This window comes from Stomoxys calcitrans, chromosome 4, assembly GCF_963082655.1.
Source record: "Stomoxys calcitrans chromosome 4, idStoCalc2.1, whole genome shotgun sequence".
NCBI classification, from domain to species: Eukaryota; Metazoa; Arthropoda; class Insecta; order Diptera; family Muscidae; genus Stomoxys; species Stomoxys calcitrans.
In genome coordinates, this window is record NC_081555.1 from 161929778 (window position 1) to 161948159 (window position 18382).

General features: G+C 39.0%; 4 protein-coding genes across 5 annotated transcripts in view; 3 read left to right on the plus strand and 1 right to left on the minus strand.

The window, feature by feature from the left end:
* Positions 1-6190, plus strand: part of LOC106095381 (uncharacterized) — a 129291-nt gene extending 123101 nt beyond the window's left edge. For both annotated transcript variants that reach the window (XM_059366616.1, XM_059366617.1), the window contains 4 exons: positions 2495-2753; positions 2828-3054; positions 3119-3708; positions 3778-6190. In XM_059366616.1, coding sequence (XP_059222599.1) covers positions 2559-2753; positions 2828-3054; positions 3119-3708; positions 3778-5636 — 2871 coding nt within the window. In that variant the 5' untranslated portion in view covers positions 2495-2558 and the 3' untranslated portion in view covers positions 5637-6190. The remainder of the gene's footprint in view (positions 1-2494; positions 2754-2827; positions 3055-3118; positions 3709-3777) is intronic.
* A 3518-nt stretch (positions 6191-9708) lies between these two features.
* Positions 9709-11488, plus strand: LOC106087810 (U4/U6.U5 tri-snRNP-associated protein 2). Its single transcript, XM_059367339.1, has 3 exons — positions 9709-9721; positions 9841-11071; positions 11138-11488. Exons 1-3 carry the CDS (start codon positions 9709-9711, stop codon positions 11382-11384), a joined length of 1491 nt encoding a protein of 496 aa, XP_059223322.1. The 3' UTR covers positions 11385-11488.
* A 1081-nt stretch (positions 11489-12569) lies between these two features.
* On the plus strand, positions 12570-14020 carry LOC106087813 (uncharacterized). The gene is made up of 2 exons (XM_013252983.2): positions 12570-12854; positions 12918-14020. The coding sequence occupies exons 1-2, from the start codon at positions 12714-12716 to the stop codon at positions 13365-13367; spliced, it is 591 nt and encodes a 196-aa protein (XP_013108437.2). The 5' UTR covers positions 12570-12713; the 3' UTR covers positions 13368-14020.
* Positions 14021-17054: 3034 nt separating this feature from the next.
* LOC106087814 (uncharacterized) lies at positions 17055-18312 on the minus strand. Its single transcript, XM_013252984.2, has one exon. It carries the CDS (start codon positions 18270-18272, stop codon positions 17058-17060), a length of 1215 nt encoding a protein of 404 aa, XP_013108438.2. The 5' UTR covers positions 18273-18312; the 3' UTR covers positions 17055-17057.
* Positions 18313-18382: the final 70 nt, after the last annotated feature.

An 18382-nucleotide genomic window follows, 5' to 3' on the forward strand; every position in this document is an offset into this window, starting at 1 on the left:
CCCAAATATTTTTCAAATCGGACTATATTTAGATATTGCTGCCATATAAACCGATCTGCCGATAAAGGGTCTGAAGCCCATAAAAGCTTTATTTATTACCCGATTTCCCTGAAATTTGAAACATTGGGCTATTTTATGACTCCCGACATCTGTCCTAAATATGGATTAAATCGGACTATATTTAGATAAAGCTGCCATATAGACCGATCTCCAAATAAAGGTTCTGAAGCCCATAAAAGCTTCATTTGTTATCCGATTTCGTTGAAATTTGAAACAGTGATATATTACATTAATATGTTTCAGAAAGGACTATATTTAGATATAGCTGACATATAGACCGATCTGCCGATAAAGGGTCTGAAGCACATAAACGCTTTATTTATTACCAAATTTCGCTGAAATATGAATCAGTGAGTTGTCTTAAGCCACCCGCCATGTGACCCAAATATAGTAAATATCGGAAAGTAGTTAGATAAAGCTGTCATATAGACCGATATACCTATTAAGGGTCTGAAGCTCATAAAAGATTTATTTATTACCCAATTTTGTCGCAGTTTGAAATGGTGAGTTGGTTTAAGCCTCCCGACATCCGACCCACATATGAGTCAGATCAGACTATATAGATATAGTTGTCATATAGACCGATCTTCCAATTTAAGGTCCTAATCCCATTAAAAGTAGATTTATTGTCTGAAAATAATGCTTGTGTATGAGTTCTCGGGTCCTGAATAAAATATGATCGAGAGACCAGCCACTATTAAGATATTACTACGGATATAGTAGTGGAGTTATAATAAATTAGGATGATTATTATATCCTTGTTTAATTTTATCCAGATCGGTCCAGATTTGGTTATAGGTGCCATATTGTACGATCTCTCGATTTAAAGTCTTGGCACTATAAAAAGCGCATTTATTGGGTTGCCCAAAAAGTAATTGCGGATTTTTTAAAAGAAAGTAAATACATTTTTAATAAAACTTAGAACGAACTTTAATCAAATATACTTTTTTTACACTTTTTTTCTAAAGCAAGCTAAAAGTAACAGCTGATAACTGACAGAAGAAAGAATGCAATTACAGAGTCACAAGCTGTGAAAAAATTTGTCAACGCCGACTATGTGAAAAATCTGCAATTACTTTTTGGGCAACCCAATATTATCCAAATTCGTTGAAATTTGGCGCAGTGACTTATGTTAGGCTTTTCGACATCTGTGTCTTATATGGTTCAGATCGGTTTATATTTGGATAGAGCTGCAAAAAAGACCAATATTTTGTTCTACAAAATTGAACAGTGACTTATATTAATTAGACCACTCAATGTCCGTGCCCAATATGGATGCTTAAATTATCCAATTTTCATCGGATTGTGACGAAAGGGGGTTTACATATACTTTCCCGAGGTCCGTTTACTTTACATATACTTTCCACTCAATGTCCGTGGCCTATATGGATGCTTAAATTATCCAATTTTCATCGGATTGGGGCGAAAGGGGGTTTACATACACATTCCCGAGGTGGTGGGTATCCAACGTTCGGCCCGGCCGAACTTGCTGCCTTTCTACTTGTTTTATCTTACGACGCCACTTTGTGTCTGTATATGATAGAAGCGAGACATATATTTGACTCATTCTCACTTTTTTCGCATTACATATGTGTGAAAGGGAACACAATATAATCTTGGTCAATGGCCAATTGATACTATTAAATAACAATTTAATTCGTACAATTAAAAATGTGTTAATATATGTCTTGTTTACCAAGCACATGCTGTGATACAAAAGAAAATCTAATTGCTATGTCAAATCTAATATCTATGAAAGCAAAAAGCACCTTGTTTGAAAAGTTTTTTATAAGTCCACAATACAATATTTAATCGGTCAAGTTTAGGTCTATATCTTTTTTGTGTATTCTATTCGGTTGGGCTAGAAGTTCCTAAGCTATTCCACAGTGGTTTATATTCAGTTGAATAAATTTCATCTTAATTTGACATTTTTGTTCGGTTTGTGCCTTTGCTGTTTTAACACAGCACAAAATTTGGCGCCTTGTCGAAGTCTCAGCTAAGTATCACTCCATTCCGCATTTTCGGCAGAATCTGTATCTATCTACCTGGGTTATGTAGAATTTTGCAATATATCCAAAAATAGTTCTCATTTAAAGAGCTCGACTGGCTACTTTAGTTGACAGTGTCAGGCTTATTTATCTCGTTTGTACTTAGTGAACTCATTACCGAGCTTCTGCAGGTCTGGGTCGAACCTGATTTTCCTGAGGATGGTGTCTTATGACGCTCCCTCCTTTGACAGGCTTTTTTTTCCGTTGGTACTTTATTAAACTCGTAACCAAGCTTCTGCAGGTCTTGGTCCAACTAAAGATTCAACTAAACTTTAGAATTGCAACATCATTACATATCTACATAACTAGCACCCTCTCAACTATTATCAGTCTTCCAAAATATATATATTCTCATAATTCTTCTCTTCTTTTTGGTTCTTTTACAGTTCGATCATCCTTCAAAAAACGACACTTCATCACACACTGTAGTTGGAGTAGTAGTTGAAGACAATGGCGCTGCGTTTGCGTCGTGATGTACAAAAGGCTTCCTATTATGTCTGGTTCTTGGGAGCCGAAGAAGCCAAAGGCTTACGTGGAAATCGAGTCATAAATTCCGTGCTGCCGTATCTGATCGATAGATCACGGTCACAGGAACCCATTAAAGTAACTCTACAAGTATCACACAAAGGAATCAAAATTATACAGGTGAACATTGAATTCCCCAAAATTGTATATAACCCACATAAATAAACTCAAATTCTCGCTTTCTCCCTCCCTAGGGCTCTTCTAAGCATTTTATACCACACAGTGCCATAACTAGTTCGGTTCAAACCGATGACATAGTCGCATGCGTCCTGCTACTTTATAATCCAATCACAAAGTGTCCATTGCACGTTCATGCCTATCGTTGCGATTCGGAGACCACAGCCGAGGCCCTAAATCAACAATTACAAATTTTGATAAATCGTCCCGAGAATCAAAAGCGTTTTGAGGAATTGGAATCAAGGTAAACTAAACTAAGGCGTCTTTCAAGCAGTCTTATAATTAGATTTTTTAAATCCTTCCCCCAGACTGGGCATAATTCCTGGCATGCCTCCCAGCAAAAGTTCCAATCACGACGAAATGATTCACAAAAAAGAAATACATCATCAACAGCAGCAGCAACACTCTAGGACCAGACATGAAGCCCCTCCCAAGCGCCTTTTATCCTCTATGGGCAGTGATACTGGCAATAGCACTCGAGAGTCAGAAGGCAGCGAAGACATAAATGGTAACTCGCCAATGTCCCGTTCTCCTTCGGGCCTCAAACCTTTGCCTTTGCAGCAAAACAATGAATTATTCGATTCCCTAGCAGCCGAATTGAGGGCCAAACTCAATGGCAATGGACCGCCATTGCTGCTGCCCCCTAGGGACTATGATACGGTGCATAGATCAAAGGGTAATCTAGCGGCCATCGAATTGCGCCGTTGCCGCAATTCTCTTATTGTGGGCAGTGACAGGCCAGGGCCCAATGTCACACAGAACATGTCTAGCAATATAATGGGTGGTGGCATAGGAAGTGGTGGTGGAGGGGGAAAACAGGTCTCCTCAAGAGGTTCTTCTGGCATAGGCTCCGATTTGGCTCCCAGCCCCGAAAGACAGGATATCAACAGCTCGAGCGGTAAGTTTCCTTCACTCTCCCCTCCTACCCCTTACAACAACTCTAACTCGCTGTTGGCTTCTCTTGCAGAGGACGAACACTGGAGCAATGAGGCCGACAATTCGGTGATTGCCCTGAAACCCTCTCAGATATCGGTGGAAAGGACTACGGCCGCCATCACTCAGCACCATGTCAATCTATCACGTAAAAATGCAGTACATCCAAGAGACGATGGTTATTTGAGAGATCTTCCCGCTAAGCCATACACACCACGCACCACCACAACCACAAAGAATGAAAAGATTCCCATTGTTGAACGCGACTCCAGAGCCAAGACTCCAGCTTCCAATTCGTGGTGCCGAGAGGATGAGATTAAACCAATAATAGTACGTCCCACTAACTATGATTCGAAAATCAATCGTGTCTTGCAGAGTGAACAACAGTTTGGCTTGGAGGAGAAGGTGATGCGGGAACGTCCCAAGGTGCATGAAGAACGCAAGGGTGGCTATTTGAATCATGTGGAAGTCCCAGAGCAACGTTACAAAAGCAAGCCAACAAAACCGGTGGACGACTACGACGATGGCATGGTGGCTCCCAACAATGCTGGGCATCAGAGCTATCATCGCAAAGAGAATCTGACCGATAAACAGAAATACATGGAATACTCGAGCAAATCCAAGCCATTGCCAACCAAAAGCTATGCCCACGAGGAGGTGCAGAGATACGGTGGCAAGCATCGCTATGTCGATCCCGCAGATCTGCCATTCGAGCAAAATACCAGCACTGGTAAATACGACAGCTACCATCGCGAATCACATTCTCCAGATCACTCAGAGCTGAGTCATCGCACTGCCGAACGCCCAGGTGCCAAATCACGCGATGTGCGCGATGGTGGCCGCATGAGACATCGTTCGCACGAACGCCAACCCGAACAAGAACATCATTCGCGCGACGAAAGGGAACATCTGTCACACAGCAAGGAGCGCAATCCCTATAGGGAACCCGAGAGCATTCCCTACATTGAGAGTATGGAGAAGATGATGAAGTCCACTGCCATTCGCTACAAGTCCTATGACAATAGCGCAGATCTTAGTGCTCCCCGCAGCAAGGAACCTTTGCAGAATAAACTGAGCCAACGCAGCAAGACCCACTCACATCACGATGATGATCTAGAGTACAATTACAATAACTATCCAAGTCATGGAGGAGAAAGAGGAGGTAGAGGAGGTGAGTTTGTGGGCTCTTCAAACAAGGATCGTTTCAAGGATGCTAAGGACAAATTCCGTTCCATGGAACGTTCAGGCAGCCGTTACGAGTTGGCAGATGATAAGGATCAACAGGAATATAAATCGCGCCAACGAGGACCCTCCCACACACCTGAACAGTCGTCGGCAAGAGTTTACGATGATTGGAGTGATGAGGAGCATCTATACGACAGTCCCCCACCGGAATTCCGTTCGCGTCAAAGATCACGCGAGCAATGGATGGATCATGGCGGTGGCAGACCCACTCAAGTCTTACCTGTAGATGTTCATGGGCGTGATGGTAGGCCTCGAGAGGCCTCTGGCAAACGTGGAGATTCTAGAAATCGTTTAGACAATGGCGATTATAGGGAACAACAGCCAACACGTTATCGTGAAAAAGATCATCACCATAGGGCGGCGAATGAGGAGAGAATGCATGAGCATACGCGCGAATACGTGAGTAGACGTGATTATACGCCAGAACGAACACATCACAGATCGGAACGCTCCGTTGAAGCACATTATCCGCCAGCGAATGGTAAGGCCTCGCCACCTGGCAGTGGCATAGGCATACCATCGGCGGCGCATGGCAAAGGAGGCATGCCCGCCAATATGACCAAAGGTGGTTATCGTCACAGCTACGCTGAACCGGTATTCTCGCGATCAGCTGGTCGTGTAGGCTTGGCAGCTGTTAATCCCTACTGAACAGTGAGCAAAAGAGCAGAGCGATCATGCAAACGCTTGTTTAAAGATTTGAATCGAGAGTGTTAAACACTTTGGCTATCGAACAATCAGTTACACAGACTCACTCTCTTAAACACACATTAAGACGTTGTAAATGTTTTTTTTTTATATTATTATTATTTAATTTTCTTTTTGTTTTATCTTTGAAAATATTTCATCTAGCTGCCTGAGGTAACTCCAATCCATAAAGGTTCTTTGAATCGAATGCTTCAACACTAATCAACTTAATCGCGTTATTAATTATTACATGGACGATAAATCGACGGACCGAAGGACATATAGATACTTGGCAGCACTGCCTATGACGGAAACGGAAATGTAGTAGGAACAATATCGTTTCCTTTGTTTGAATGACATTTATTAGTATCAGCTTATTTTTGTAATTGTAAAAAAGTTATCTCGTAAAAAGATTATTCTATTTGTGTTTTTTCTCCCTGAACACATTCTTTTTTTGTGGTTGGTTATTGATTCCAAGTGTATTCATATGTACTTATCGTATCGTATCGTAGTATTTAGAATAAACATTTTTATTCCAGAAATAAACAAATAAATATACACACATATTCAACAACAACAAAAATAATTGTTCAATTATTCATTTTTTTTTTTTTTTGCGGCTAATCAGGCGAGTTTTCTTGTTTTTTGTCCGTATGGTTTGAGTCTATTAGAAGAACTGGTAGATGAAGTTTGTGGTGGGCCGTAGTCCATATGCGCCCACTAGTGGCATGAATGCTCAGAGTATAACCACATTTACAAAAGGCCCTGCAGAAGGCCTTTTTCTTGAGTCGCGATATAGACAGAATGAATGATTACCTGATCAAACATTGCTCAACAATAGAAGGTTGTCTAATTTGTACAAGCAATCAGCCGCGATCGTCATCGATAGTTTTCTTAGTTTAAACCACTTTCCACTAGACCCCAAATCCACTTGATTTGAGATAATCTCCAAACCCCGTTTACACTGCGATTCAAATAACTTGTATTTGTCAACAGGGATGTTTTTGACAGCGTTGTCATTGTGATATGCATTTTTATAAGGTCTGTTCGGCTAATTTTCCAGTAAAAATTTGCAGGAGAGCAAGAGCCATTTTACTCTCTTCAAAAAATTTGCAAGTAAAAGTACGCGAACGACTCCAAAAGTACGCGAAATTTGCAGAAAAACAGCTGATTTTTGTTTTGGTTGTTTTTTTATTTGCTTGCTTGGAGGTATCTTCCTGCCGATACTTATGAGGTATTTTGCTTAGATAAACGTATAACGTATTGATCACGGATATACGAATGGCTCCCCTTATAGCCTTCTTACGGGTGAGTACGTTATACGTTTATCTGTACCCGAACACTTGCTGCTGCCATGAATCTTCATTAAAAGTAAATAAAAATTAAACAAATTTAATAATTACCAATAAAAAGTATTTATATATTTTACTTTCCTCTGCCTTTTTGAACCATTTTGGAATTAGCTTTTGTATTTTCATGTAACGGCTGCTTTTCATACAACAGCTGACCTTTACAAAACATCTGTTCAAAGTTGCAAATTTCTGCTGGCAAAAAAACCAGTAGAAATTTGAAGGTTCTCTATTTTCTAACTGTCAAAATTTGGACTCTCTCGCGCTCTCTTCTGCTGGCAAATAAAGTACGAACAAACGACTTCCAGTAAAAATTTGTGCAAATTTGCACAAATGTTTGAGTTCCCGAACACAGCTATTGTTTCTAGTATTCCCTAGAGTATCTTTATTGTAATTCTCTTATGGCTGGTACTATGTTAAATATTATGAAAAGTTTCATTATATTAATGAATAATCATAAATATTATGAAAATTCTTAATGAAAGAAAATGTATGAATATGATCGTTTATGAAAAAGTACTTACTTTTATAAAAATTTTTCATAAATGTAAAGAAAATTTTCATAACATTAATAATTTGTACATAAATATTAAAATTATGTTATTGAAATATGTCGACGTTGGTATACAATAAAAATTAACTCATTTATAAAAAATTAGATAGGGGAATTTTCCAAGACAAGTTCAAGTAAACAACTTAATGTATACTTGGAAGAGGTTCAGCATTTTTTCAGTATTTCTTGTTTGTTGTCCATTTTTGCTCACATTCTTTCGTTTTGTGCAAAACAAAAAATAAAAAAACACACACACGCATATTTACATGCATGTGTTACATTACAACAATGCACAACTTGACAATATGCATATCAAGGCGGATTAAAAAGGTGTTCTCACGCGAACAGCTGTTAAAAGTCGGCCAGGTTTGACGGTACTAAAATTACCGATTTTTTGTTTGCATTCTCTTTTTTGTTATCTTCTTTCTCGCATATTCTCTGCTCATGTACGCACATGTATACACACATGCACACATATTTATTTGTGTGTGTTGGCAAAACGTCGATCAGCTTGATAACAACATGGCGGATTGCATTATATGATTTGTGGTTGTTGTACAAATGAGACCACCTTTAATGTTTCGCCATACATAGTACCTAGATTTATATTTTATCTCAATAAATTTAACTAAATATCCAAGCTTTTGGTTTTATTTTTCTTTTCTATAAATAAAATGAAAACAATAAAAATTATTTTTAATTTTATGAAATTTTTCATAAATCTTATGAAAAATGTTATTTTTTGTAATGAAAGTTTTTATAAATGTTATTACAAATTTTCCTAAACTATATGTTTAATTGTCATAGATATTATGACACGTTTCATTGAATTAAGATTTATGAAACGTTTTCATAAATGCTATGAAAAGTCTTAATTGGGACGTATTTAAACATTTTTTCATTAATATTATGTCAAAATAATTAATATCATGAACATTTTTCTTTCTTTCTGTGTACGTGCATTGCGCCATAGTTTCCTTCACTAGAAAGGAAATAATGCATATTAAGAAAATGTAAATGACGCAAACTTCATGCCATTTAGAGCAGAATTCTGCTTACGGCATGTTCTTAGATAATTCTCATTTAACTATATTCACAAATGCCACCAACAAGTCAATGTGGGAAGTTCAAATTCTTTATCTATAAACAGGATTCAATGAACAAGGTTAAGCCAGGCGATCAGCCGACATACTATTTTTGATCTATATATTGGGTTGCCCAAAAAGTAATTGCGGATTTTTTAAAAGAAAGTAAATGCATTTTTAATAAAACTTAGAATCAAATATACTTTAATCAAATATACTTTTTTTACACTTTTTTCTAAAGCAAGCTAAAAGTAACAGCTGATAACTGACAGAAGAAAGAATGCAATTACAGAGTCACAAGCTGTGAAAAAATTTGTCAACGCCGACTATATGAAAAATCCGCAATTACTTCTTGGGCAACCCAATATAAAGTATTTATGCAACACATTTTGACATACTCGATATGCATATGGCCTTTCCACATTTTTTGTTTTCTACAAGCGACACAACCTTCTATAGGCCAAATTAGAATGAGCGCGTTGAGCCTTTCGTGTGTCTAACCCAGTCCTAAACATGTCTCTGAACATTCCCATATTTTTTCGACGTCCGACACCGACATCCTAAAGCAAATATATAATACTGTATGGAGGACAGGATTCACTAATAGAAGGTTAGGTCACATGCAAAACACAAAGTGGATAGGCCCCATAAACATCATTAAGGATGTCAAATCTGACGATTGAAAATGTCATCATATAGGAGAAAACGTAAACAAAGAATGAATGTAAAAAGAGAACAAGTTGACATCCTCAATGCCAAGTACTGCCAAATATTAAAAAAAAATTCAGTGAATCCTGTATGGAGGACAAGCTGTCGGGAAATATTGGGCCGTATTGGTTTTGAGTTCTAAACTTGCGCAAATTTCTTAAAAAATCTTCAAGTGTAAAGAGCCTATAAAACAAGCCTCAATAAAAAACCTTGGGTTCGATTTCGATAACAATATCCGGGATTTATCGATATGTGATTAATGCAAACGTCAAAAACGCATTGTAAACAAAACAAGATTTGAAGAGCATTTTATCAAATTTAATAATTAAATTTAGTTAATCATGGGTGGAAATGGTAATTTTGGCATATTTAACAAAAATTTTATGCAAAAACTTTAATAAACAATTAAAATTTGTCTTATAGAGGACGAACCAGTTGAAAAGAAGTCCAAAATGGAAGTCTCCAACGATGATGGTTGGTATACTTTGTTGCCCCTTCCGTTACAGACTTTTATTTTGTAAATGTGTTTTCTCTTTTCCCAGAAGAGTTAGAGACGCCATCTGCCTTCAACCCCAAATATCGTGTATGCCCTTATCTGGATACCATCAACCGCCCTCTGCTAGATTTCGATTTTGAAAAGCTATGTTCCATATCGCTGACACGCATTAATGTCTACGCCTGCCTGGTGTGTGGTAAATATTTCCAGGGTAGAGGAACCAATACCCATGCATACACCCATTCAGTTGCCGAAGCCCACCACGTCTTCCTGAATTTACAAACATTGCGTTTCTATTGCTTACCAGACAATTATGAAATCATAGATTCATCGCTGGATGATATTAAATTTGTACTAAATCCCACATTCTCCCAGACGGATATTAATAATCTCGATAAAGCGGACCCCAAATATTCACGTACCGTAGACGGTACTCTCTACCTGCCTGGAGTGGTGGGTTTGAATAACATCAAGGCCAATGACTATTGTAATGTTGTGCTACATGCCCTCTCACATGTGGGTCCCCTGAGAAATTATTTTTTGCGTGAACAACGTTATGCCAAAATTAAAAGGCCTCCCGGAGATTCCATATTCAATTTGGTTCAACGTTTTGGTGAACTTATGCGCAAGATATGGAATCCTCGTAACTTTAAGGCTCATGTCTCGCCTCATGAAATGTTGCAAGCTGTGGTGCTATGGTCCAACAAAAGATTTCAAATAACCGAACAGGGAGATCCCATAGATTTTCTATCATGGTTTCTGCATACCTTACATAGGGCCTTAAAGGGCAATAAAAAACCAGATTCTTCTGTCATATACAAAACCTTTTTGGGTGAGATGAAGATATTCACACGTAAAATACCTCCTGTAGAATTGGATGATACACAAAAATCCTTGCTCTTGGCCACCGAAGAGTATCAAGAAAAATGTGAGACGACAAATTTTCTTTATCTGACATGTGATTTGCCACCTCCACCTTTGTTCACCGATGAGTTCAGAGAAAACATTATACCTCAGGTGAATCTGTATCAACTATTGGCCAAATTCAATGGTCAAACCGAAAAGGAATATAAAACCTACAAGGATAATTTTTTGAAGCGATTTGAAGTTAGTCGATTGCCTCATTTCATAATTTTGTACATAAAGCGATTTACCAAGAACACTTTCTTCCTGGAAAAGAATCCAACTATAGTGAATTTTCCCATAAAGTAAGTTTTGCAAGTTTGGACAAGCTGTAGAGTGTTTCTAAATTGTATTTCCTTCTTTTTTTTTAGAAATGTGGATTTTGGAGATATTTTGTCCATACAGAATCGTGAGAAATTCGGTAATTGTAAATACAACTTAGTGGCCAATATTGTACATGACGGAGAACCCAATAAGGGCACTTATCGTGCCCATATGCTGCACAAAGCCAATGGCCAATGGTATGAAATGCAAGATCTGCATGTCACAGAGATTTTACCACAAATGATTACCTTGACGGAGTCTTATATACAAATCTATGAACGATGTGCCGACTGAGGAGAAATTTTGCATTCTTTTGGTAAGATCTTTCTGTACTAAAAATTGTGTTCTTTGGGTGTTTTCTTAAGGATTTTTGTAATAAAGTTATGATGTAAGAAGAAGGAACAAATGTCATTTTATTTAGTATAGCGGTGTGCATGTGAGGTGTGATGTGTGATGTGAGAGTTGTCGTGTCACGAGTTAATCACACATGAGTCGCGTGATTCGTAAGTCGGATCCAATCCAATCACGTTACGTTAATTACTCATGAGTAGTTAGGTGGACGGCGAAGGAGAAAAAGTGCAGTACAAGGAAATTGCAACAGCTTCCGAGAACATGTTGTTTTGGCACTGGAGACTTTTCTAGATATCTAGCCCATAGACATACAGATAAAATATAAGACTTAATAAAATTCATATTGGAAAACTGAATAGAACGCAAGAGATTTCGGATCGAATGATTGAGACCGTATTTGAGATCGAGCGATAGTATGTCTGCGGAAAGGTCTTGGATTGACGGAATTTTGATATTGTCATCTGAAATTTTATGTGGTTTTTATGGCCCCGTTGGTTTTTATGGTCCCTGTTTCCACTTACTCACTAATTAGTGCAAGTGTAATGGTAGAAAAGTATGACCTTCGAATGGAACTACCTCTAACAAATATGGGAAGTTTGGGATGGAAATAACTTAAAATGTTTGTATGTCCCTAATCGTTAGCCACCGCTTGCCCCTGTTCCTTAATGGAATGTTAATGGGTAAATTTACATATGCAATCGTTAGTCAAGACCACTTAAATTCGACTACCAAATGTATCGTTCGTTCAAGTTGACTGGCTAAGCTTGCCGATGTTCTATTATAACATGCATGCCTAGTGGAACTGAATAAAATAATAGCATGGTATAGCTCTCTTATACACTGATTTTTTGATTTGATGCGATGATAAACCCCAGAAGGGCACAATTCTTATTCGGTTCGACTGTGAGTTTGCATGTGATTAAAGAGGTAAGTATCGGGAGAATCATTCGTAACCTGGTGTGGATCCCATTAAGCACTCTGCCATATTGAGTTTTTTGGACGTCTGGTTTCGGTTCCACTTTTTAAAGGAAATGGCAGAAATTCTGTAATTCCTCTTTTTCCTTTTTGTCACTTCACTACCTTAGGAAATGGTGTAATTTCTGTTATGGTCCGCATTGCACATGCGCCAGTTTCAAACATTAGGCAAATAAATTAAGAGGCCCATCAAACGTGTTTGCTCCAGTTAATCGAAACGTGAAAAAAAATCAATTCCATACGCACTGAAAACTTCCAAAACAAATTATTCGAGTCCTTCTAAGCACAGAAACGGAAATGGCTGAAGGAACTTATGAATTTGAATGCATGAGAGCTGAACTCTTGGGTATTGCCAAACCCGATCAGGAGGAATTTGAAAAGGCCCGTGCAGAGCGTTTATTAAGGGAACAAGAGGAGCAGTTGGCAGCGGAGGCCCAGGTAATTTTAAATGTCTTAAACACAACATACGCTGCTATATTGTGCTACCACTATACCAAATAGGCCCTAGAGGAGCAGGATGAGTCTATGCAAAACACCAACAGCAAATTGGATGAGTTGGGCACCATACTCTCATCGACACAGCAGAAAATCTTCCGTTTTAAACAGAGTGCTGCTGGTAGTCTTTCAAATATATTTGGTCGTTCTGGTTCCGTAGATGTAGCCAATGAGGCCGCTGGCTCTTCTTCCAATGCATCTTCTGCCGGCACCAGTAGACGCAATACCACAGCGAATACCTCAAATATCAATGAAGCCATGCATGCTTTGGATGAAATGAAGCATCAAGAGGGTCAACCTGTTATACCCACAGAAAAGATACGCCAGGCTAAAATGGATATTAACAAAAAGATGACTTCACATTTGGATCGTTTGGATGATATGATTAATAAAGCGGATAGAGCTGAAATTGCCATGTCCGAGCAAACAAAACAAATGCGTCAAATGGCAAAGTAGATGTATGAAAAGAAAATGAAGGTGAAAGTCAATCAAAGTCATAGACTACAAAGCAAATCATGTGACATACCGCAATCAAAAAATCCACCATCAACGAACTTAATGTTGTGTTTCCTTCTTTCTCTCATTGAGTGTAGCACCAACTACCACCACCATTTTTAAACATATACAGTCATTGTCACTTGGAAGGAAATCAGGAAGAAGACTCCACAATGTTCCTGTAAATCCAGCAGCATATCTTCCATAAGCTTTTGCTAAAACATTCCAAAAACACCAACATCATATTAGTTGGGATTTGATATTTTTCCAAATGCTGTTTAACACCCAATAATCTCGTTTACAGAACAGAGGGCCTTAAGATTAAATGATTGGTCAACTGCCATCAGTTGCTGTAAGGGAATCGATTTTGAAAAATAAGAACGAACTCCAAAGTACATCTAAATGTCAATTCACTAGATTCTATCTGTAAGTATCTATATGATCATCTGTGTTACCTGCAACGATATAAACTTAGCACCACCATCTATTAACTTCATAAATCAAAGCCTTCATACTTTCAGTTGTTTAAGGTTTATAAGCTATATGTTCCGAAAATGAAAATATCACCACCAAAACGCCTAAAACGAATCAAATAAAATCCATTACGAATCACATTTAAAGGCTGCGTTGTGTATTTTTTAGGGTATAGAAAGGTCTAAATAAAATAGAAAACCCATATTTGGTATGACTATAAGCTTGTAATAAATAGGTTTGTACGACCTAGTTGCATTGGGAGTATGTTAACCATGAGTTCTGTAAATGCTTCCCTCTTCTCAAAATGAAAATTTCGTGATGAAAATAAGTTAAAATGTTTGTATCTTCTAATCGAAAGTTGTTGTTGTTGTAGCAGTGTGTTGTACACTGAGGCGGCAGCCCTTGCCCATGGAAGACCTCATCGTATCAATCCGGTACTTACAACCGGCTGGTATTGGATAGGTTACGATGACAAAAAGAAAAGAGGATGCGAATATTAAACAAGTTTGATATTGGGTCCCCACCTAAATGCCGGAGTCTGTTATCCGTGAAAGCCGAGGAATGTAATAGGAAATGCTCCAACGTCTCATCTTCTTCATATGCCCTACACTCACCGCATAAGTTCGACCATAGTCCTATGTGTCCCGTTATAATACCAATAGCTCTAGTGATCCTTCTTACTTCCCTTCACCAATAGCCTCGTCTTTTCATGATTGACACCTCTCCAGAGAATTATCGTCGTACTACAACGCGTTTTACGGGGCGCCCTGAAAAGTTTCGAGTTAACTAAATTTAGTGACGACAACCCTCACGACAAATTCTGCTTTTTTATTCCCCCACACTCTGCTATGAGCCGGCCCCCAAACAATCCCGAGAAAAGGCTGTAATCTCCTTTCATTACAAGACTGTTCGTGATCGTACCGTCCTGCTTGTTACAGTCCTGATGGGCAGTTTACTGTCCGTAAAGATGTTTCCACTCAGCATCCTCACCATACCACCTTACGCATTCCGTGATCGCCGTAATTCTGCCAGCATGACCGTATTATGACCAAGAAGTCGGATATAGATCTCAGTTTCTGGGTTGTTAATGTAGACCCACAGACCCACTCCGTCTTCTAACTTTGATCCATCTGTGCAGCATGAACTTTCAGATCGCAATACGTGAGTTCCGTCAATCCTGTGCCGCTGTCAGCAGTGCCTCTTGACCTAATCTAAAACTTCTTTCAGGTTCTCTACCGTGGTCGCGATTATTCTGCGATTGTATGACATTCTATTGTCGTCTATCCATTCTCTCATCGTTTTAAGTCTTACAGCCGCAGTGGATGTCTAACACTTTATCTGCATGTCTTGCCATCTACAGGCATATTTCAGTCTTCTCTGGATAAACATTCAAACCCTAGATCTAGCTCAGTCATATGTTATCTCCAAGACCCTTTCGGCATTTCTTTATAGCTGATTCGGATCCCTACCCGTTTGTAGTATGCCCCATTGAGGATCCGTAATAGGTTATGGTGGTCTCCGCTAGAAGTTGCAATAATAATGCCCTGTGGCTTTTTCTCCCATATCTGTTCTGGACCTAAGGACACGGTCCACCCATTAAGGATTGGATTTGTGTGTCGGTCCTCACATTGCTAAAAGCCCCTGATATCAATGCATAGCTCCAAAATGTATGTTGGTGTCGAAGGTTTCTTTTATTTTATGAATAACAGTTCCTCTACTTGGGTCTGATGATCTGGTGGAACCCCACCAGATGCACTGCTGATATTGATGATTCCATACGTCAGTTCATCTCTGTTGTGCCTCCTGGCCAAAAGCGTAAGGGGACAGCTCTCTACCTTTTCCAACGACCATCTTCAACCGGCACGTGATAACTATGAGCACCACACAGGCTGGACCTTTAAGCTCCGATCTGTGTGTTTTCATTATTATCACGAAAAACTTAATTGCGGATAGTGTAATGCTCCATACGAAGTAGCTGTAATTGTAGTTGTGGACAATCAGCGGTATCGCAGCAATCAGGCCGGGTGGCACCGGCACTTACTTAACTACTGAGTGCCTATGATGCTTTTTCAGTTTTCTTAGAAGGGTTTGGAATGTCAGTTCTACCACTACTGGCGCCCAGCACTTTCACCCAATTGCCCTGCCAATACATACTCTTCAGTTTCTTTTGTTTTGCTACGTATACCTTTCGCGATCTCCTTGTGAGCTTAGCAATATCCTAGCTAACTTCTACATTCATCCCGCTGACCTCATTTCTCGATTCAGCTGCGATGACTGTCTCATTTGACACTGCTATTGTCTGCGTCTGAATCGGAAACACCACCTTTACTTAAAGACTGAGGACGCACTGCGCATCCCTGTGGGCTATCTGTCTTTTTCTCACTTGTTAGTCTGACAACTGGTTGTACTCACGCTTGAAACATTACTCTCGACTACAAGTGCCAAGGCAAATACCCACTCCTGCAGGTGGGGCGGACAACATGCTACGGTCTGATGCCACCACCTTAGCTGTTAGGTCTCTGGAATCCTTTCTGATCCTTAAGATCTGTCGCTCCAATGAGAGCAGACGCAGCTCATCAACCGCCTGGAGGAAAATGCAATAGTAGCTATACTTAATGGAGTAAACTTCTCTAAATCAACTGACCCCCAAAATTGAGAACTTTGGCTTAAATCTCGCTTTATGAAAAGTTTGTACATAGATCTCAAGAAAATAACTTAAAATGTTTGTATGCTCCCAAAAGTCAACAAAGCCCACCAAGACTGCTTAATTCGAACGAACACTTTCGGGCACTAAGGTCTTAGCGATGACTATACTACCAGCGGATGAGGTGCTGCCAATACACATCCTCCTGTCAAATATATTTGCATGTTATGTGATAGTCAACTTCCATTAAGGGTTCTTAAATATACGTGTGAGAGGCCAAAGCGTAAAGCGATTACTTATATTCTAATGGATTATATCCTTTTGAACGTCTTCCAAAAATACCTGCCACTCTCCTTGGGCTGAGTGATATTTCTTGCCAATATGTTGCCTAGAATATCCATCGCGAAACCCGATGTGTATTTTTGGAGGTTTGTTTTTAAACTTTGTTCATAAATATGCATGGAAAATTTTGATATTCATTTAACTTCTGCCTTCAAACATATTTTCGTAATAAAAACAATTATTTGTAATTTCTATTGAAAAATATAACTCATCGTAAAGGAATCTTTATTGTTGCGATACATTTCAGGAAGTAGTTCAGAATTCACGTTCAACTCATCCACCAAACTTTGGAAAAGAAATGGTGAAATTCTCATTTTAAGTATATTTATGTCCTGCTGCCAGTATGATAGCATCGCTGGTTCAGTTGACGACTCCTCTGCTTCCTCTTCGTTGGGTTGGGTAACTTCAATTAGCCGATAGAGTAACTTAAAAGCAAAGTGTGTTTCCAAATGCACCTTCAGTAAATGTATGAATACATCCTTGCTGGGTGTTACATGATCCAGTTCTTGGTCATTCTTTAATATGGGTAGATTTTTTTCCAATATCTGTACCAAAAGATATTGTTGTTGTCTGTTGGGTCTGCATGCCTCCAATAGAACTTTGGTGAAATGCAAATTTCGTAATAAAGGCTCCGGGGATGGTAGCGATGTCTCATTAATAATCTTAAGCATTAACATTTGAATTAACTGTTGAGGTTTGTGGTCAAACAATTCTAAGGGATCCAACACACTATTAAGTTTCATTACTACAGATTCTGTCCACAGCTTGGCAGCTTTGCCTTCGAATTGAGTTTCTCCCAAATATCTATTGCAACGTCCACAATACAAATGCCCCTCTCGCTCTTTGGTGGATTTTCGAATATTTTCCATATTGAGTATAATGAAAAGAAATCCATAGAACATATCCTGTGTGCGAGGCATAAGTACATCACCGAAATTTGGTCCATGATGGCAAAAGAACTCACTCATATCGATTGAACCCGAAGGAAATTCTCTAACCTTATTGTAGCTCATGGCAGAGCCCTCTCCACCACATAAACTGGAGTCACATTGTTTGCAGTGCAATGATGCCATTTGGCCTTCTTCCAATTGAAACTTGGGATTCTCCAGTGCCTTATCAATGTCATTCTGTTGTCTATCCACATCCTTGATATTCTGCACACTTATGCGAAATGAAACGTTCTCACCTTCAACCACCAGATTGCTGAAGCTTTCAGTTAATATTGTGAAATATTTTGCCACATTCACTTCGGACACCGTGGAATCGCATGAGTGCCTTAGGCGTATCAGACTATCTTCCACATTGATTCTGAGAGATTCCAGAGCATCCATAGATTCTTGAAAAGTAAGGAAAACATTTGCACAGCTTAGATGTTGACGAAGTTCGATGACAACAAAACGCAGCATTTCGAAATTGCGAGCCCGAGCCAAAAAAGAGAAAATTTGACATTGACATTTGGCAGGGGATGGCTGACGACAGGGTTCGGAAACATAACTATACAGTGTTATCGATTGTA

Coding starts and splice junctions, on each gene's coding strand:
- LOC106087814 (XM_013252984.2), bottom strand. CDS start 18,272: ATGCTGCGTTTTGTTGTCATCGAACTTCGTCAACATCTAAGCTGTGCA.
- LOC106087810 (XM_059367339.1), top strand. Junction 11,072..11,137: donor ATAGTGAATTTTCCCATAAA/GTAAGTTTTGCA, acceptor CTTTTTTTTTAG/AAATGTGGATTTTGGAGATA.
- LOC106087813 (XM_013252983.2), top strand. CDS start 12,714: ATGGCTGAAGGAACTTATGAATTTGAATGCATGAGAGCTGAACTCTTG. Junction 12,855..12,917: donor AGTTGGCAGCGGAGGCCCAG/GTAATTTTAAAT, acceptor TATACCAAATAG/GCCCTAGAGGAGCAGGATGA.